Source organism: Alligator sinensis, unplaced genomic scaffold, assembly GCF_000455745.1.
Source record: "Alligator sinensis unplaced genomic scaffold, ASM45574v1 scaffold683_1, whole genome shotgun sequence".
NCBI classification, from domain to species: domain Eukaryota; kingdom Metazoa; phylum Chordata; order Crocodylia; family Alligatoridae; genus Alligator; species Alligator sinensis.
The window spans coordinates 230371-233541 of record NW_005843242.1 but is presented as its reverse complement, the minus strand read 5'-3'; the positions used below and the strand labels follow the sequence as shown (position 1 = coordinate 233541).

At 65.9% G+C, this 3171-nt stretch overlaps 1 protein-coding gene across 1 annotated transcript in view; it reads right to left on the bottom strand.

Annotated features, from left to right (window-relative positions):
- Window positions 1-727: 727 nt before the first annotated feature.
- Window positions 728-3171, bottom strand: part of DNMBP (dynamin binding protein) — a 31787-nt gene continuing 29343 nt past the window's right edge. Inside the window, 4 exon segments of the mRNA XM_025194556.1 lie at window positions 728-933; window positions 1294-1754; window positions 1850-2048; window positions 2907-3089. Of these exon segments, the coding sequence (XP_025050341.1) occupies window positions 748-933; window positions 1294-1754; window positions 1850-2048; window positions 2907-3089 (1029 nt within the window). The 3' untranslated portion in view covers window positions 728-747.

Here is a 3171-nt window from a genome sequence, read left to right as displayed (position 1 = left end):
CAGCAGCACAGCCCCCATCCCTGGGGGGCAGCAGCAGCAGCGGGACCCCCTCCCCCAGTTGCAGCCTGGCCCCTGCCCAGGGGAGCAAGCAGCCTGCAGGAGTGGGGCAGCCCACGTGGGGCACCCTAGAGCACAGCGGTCACTGTGGGGGTGGCAGGTACTGGCCCCAGCATTGCCCTGGTGCTATGGTGCCCCTGGCCAGCCCCGGGAGCGGGCGACCTGCAGGGGGGCACAGTGTAGGACCCGGGGTCTCCCCCACGGTGGAACCCAGCTGGGCTCCCACCCTTGCAGCACAGGGGACGGGGCCAAGGGGTGACCCAGCCCCACGGCTCCCCTGTGCGCACACCCCTGCCCTGGGAAAAAGTCGCCCCAGCCACTGCTCTTCACAAGACTTGGCCGTTTGCTTTACACCCGAACCCCCGAGGGGCAAGAGACCTCAGCACTTCATTTCCACGTGCAGCCGGTGCTGCCTCTGGTGCCTGGCTGCACCCCAGGCTCTGCCAGCCCCATATGGTGGACGGCAGGGGAGGCCGCTTGCCTGGCGAGGAGGGGAGGAAGACACGGCCCACGCTGACCACACTGCAGCAGCGGGGCCGAGTCCTGCAGGATCGGGGCCGTCCCATGCCCCCTAGCATGGCTGCAGGCAAGCAGCGCGGCTGCCTTAGCCAGCAGGGTCCATGGGCTGCCCAGCGTCTGCCCCTGGAGCAAGACAGCAGTAGCCCGCAGCGGGGCTGGGGCTGGGGCGGCTCACGTGTACTCAGTCTTGCGGATGTAGCTGGAAGGCACATAGCCCTGGCGCCCGCGCGCCTCCACCAGCCACCACTCCCGGTTGCCCGTGACATCCTCAAACTGAAGGATGCGGAGTCTCTGGTTGGCCGACACACTCAGCTCATTGGGGCCGCGGCCCTTGAAGGTGTAAAGCGCGTAATAGACCTGTGGGTGCAGAGCAGGGTCAGCATCAGCACTGGGTGCAGCAGCCACAGGCGTGGGGGGCCACAACACCCGCCCTGCGCAGCTGTGCGCCGAAGGCTGGACTCCACCCAGGCTGCTCGTCAAAGGGATGCCTGGGAAGGGTCTGGGTCCCCATGCCCCACAGGCTCTGGGCACCCTCCCAGCCTTGTGGGTGCACATGGGGGTCTCATGCATCTGCTACAGCCCCCTCCCCACAAGGGCAGACCAGCGCTGCCAGGACCCACAGCCCAGGGTAGGGAGCACAGCTCTGGCATGGGCCAGGTCACCCCACCCAGCCAAGGGTTTGCCCCACAGCCCCCCTCACCAGCACGGCGGGCTCACCTGGTTGCCCTCGGACTCACTGCTGTCCAGCCCCGAGTCCCTGTCCTCCAGTGAGGGCGATGGCTGGACCTGGGCTTTGGCTGGCAGCCCATTGCGGGCGCCAGGGCTGCCGGCTAGCTCCGGGCGGCTGTGGCGGCGGTGAGGGGGTGCTGCAGCGGGCAGCGGGGTGGTGTCCAGCAGCCCTGTCCCATCACAGGCGCTGGGCTGGGGCTGGCGGGGGGCGTCCGCCTCTGAGGTGGAGCGCAGGTGGGGGTCTCCTGGGGCGGCTGGATCAGGTGGCGGTTTCTGGGTGAAGGCCACAGCCATGTTGCCAGGGCTGAAGGTGAGGTTGGCGTGGCTGTAGGACGAAGCACTGCCATGCTCCGACTCACTGGAGGAGTGGCTGCCCACAGACACGTCTGACTGGCTGCGGCGCGGGCTGTACGGCTTCAAGAACGAGCTGTACACAAAGCCCTTGGTCACTGTGGGGAGAGAGGGTGGATCAGAGAAGGGTGGGTTGGAGCCCAGGCCCAGCAGCTCCCGCCTGAGCACCCCCCAGGCTGATGGAGCCCCCCACCTCCATTGTCGATGAGCCAGCGGTTCTGGCTGCCCATGGGGTCCTTCTTCTTGATGACACCCACGAGGTCACCCTCCAGCAGCGAGACGTCCAGGTCCTGGGCTGCATTGAAGTTGCGCTCAGCCTGGAAGAGCTTGTCCGGGGGGTAGCGGGCCAGGAGCGTGGCACGGACCTCATCGGACTGCAGCCGGTAGCTGGGCTGGAAGACAATGCGATGCCCGTGAGACCCTGCTCTCCCCACAGTCCTGTCTGAGCCCCAGGGCAGAGTGGGGAGGGACATGGCAGAAGACAGAGCTGGGGATTAGAGGACAGGACTGAGAGCAGAACTGAAACCATTGCTGGACCTTCGTGAGCAACAATGCCTCCGCGCCCTGAGTGCTGCCGCACCGCCCCACGGCAGCCACCGCTGCTGGCTCCCCTGCCAGCTGCGACCCGTGGCGGGGGACTTGCCGACAAGGGAAGCAGCAGCGGGGGCTGCAGCAAGGGGCATGAGCAGCTGAAGAAGGGGAGCCCCACCAATCGCTACCGCAATTCACCCCCTCCCTAGGAGGCTTTTGTGCCTCCCCCCAGGCACGTACCCCACAGTTTGGGATGTGCAGGCTCAGGGTATTTCCGCTTGGCAAAGAGACGCCGTGAGGGGACCCGATCGAGGCTAATGAAGTATTAAAGGGGGCAGAGAGTCGATAGGGATCAACTATTCAGCCTCTCCCGTGCCAGAAGCAGGAGAGGGGAAAGGAAGCAACTTGGGAGCCGGTTGGACGTGAACAAGAGGATGCTGTTCACACAGCAAGTCATGAACCCGTGGAAGCGATGGCTGCAGGATGCTGTCTGGGCTGGGCGCTCAGCCCAACCCCAGAGGACACAGATGGGACCAGCTCCCCCTCAGCAGGTACTGACTGTGGCAGATGGCAGGGCAGCCTCTAAAACAGACCTTCCCAAAGCTCCCAGAGCCAGAGCTGCGATAGGAGAGGATGTGCCCCGTTCACCCCCTGCCACGGTGTGAGGCAGGACATGGGGCTGGCTCAGGACACGATGGTCTCAGTCTCACGGGACTCACCGGGCCCAGGAGAGGCTGCTGCCGGGCTGACTGGCGCTCCATGCTCTTCCTCTCGAACGGACGCCTGGCCACAGCTGGAGCCTCTGGGAAGAAGGTGAAGGCCTGGAGCTGCTGGAGGACACGGCTGTGCTCCTCCTGGAAGATGGCAATGAGGTTCCCCTCCCGGCCAGTCACCTGCAGCAGCTGGGGCAGAGGTAGGTGCTCAGAGCAGGCTCCAGCACAGCTCCGCAGCCAAACTCAGCAGCCAGGCGGGTTGCAGAGCTGT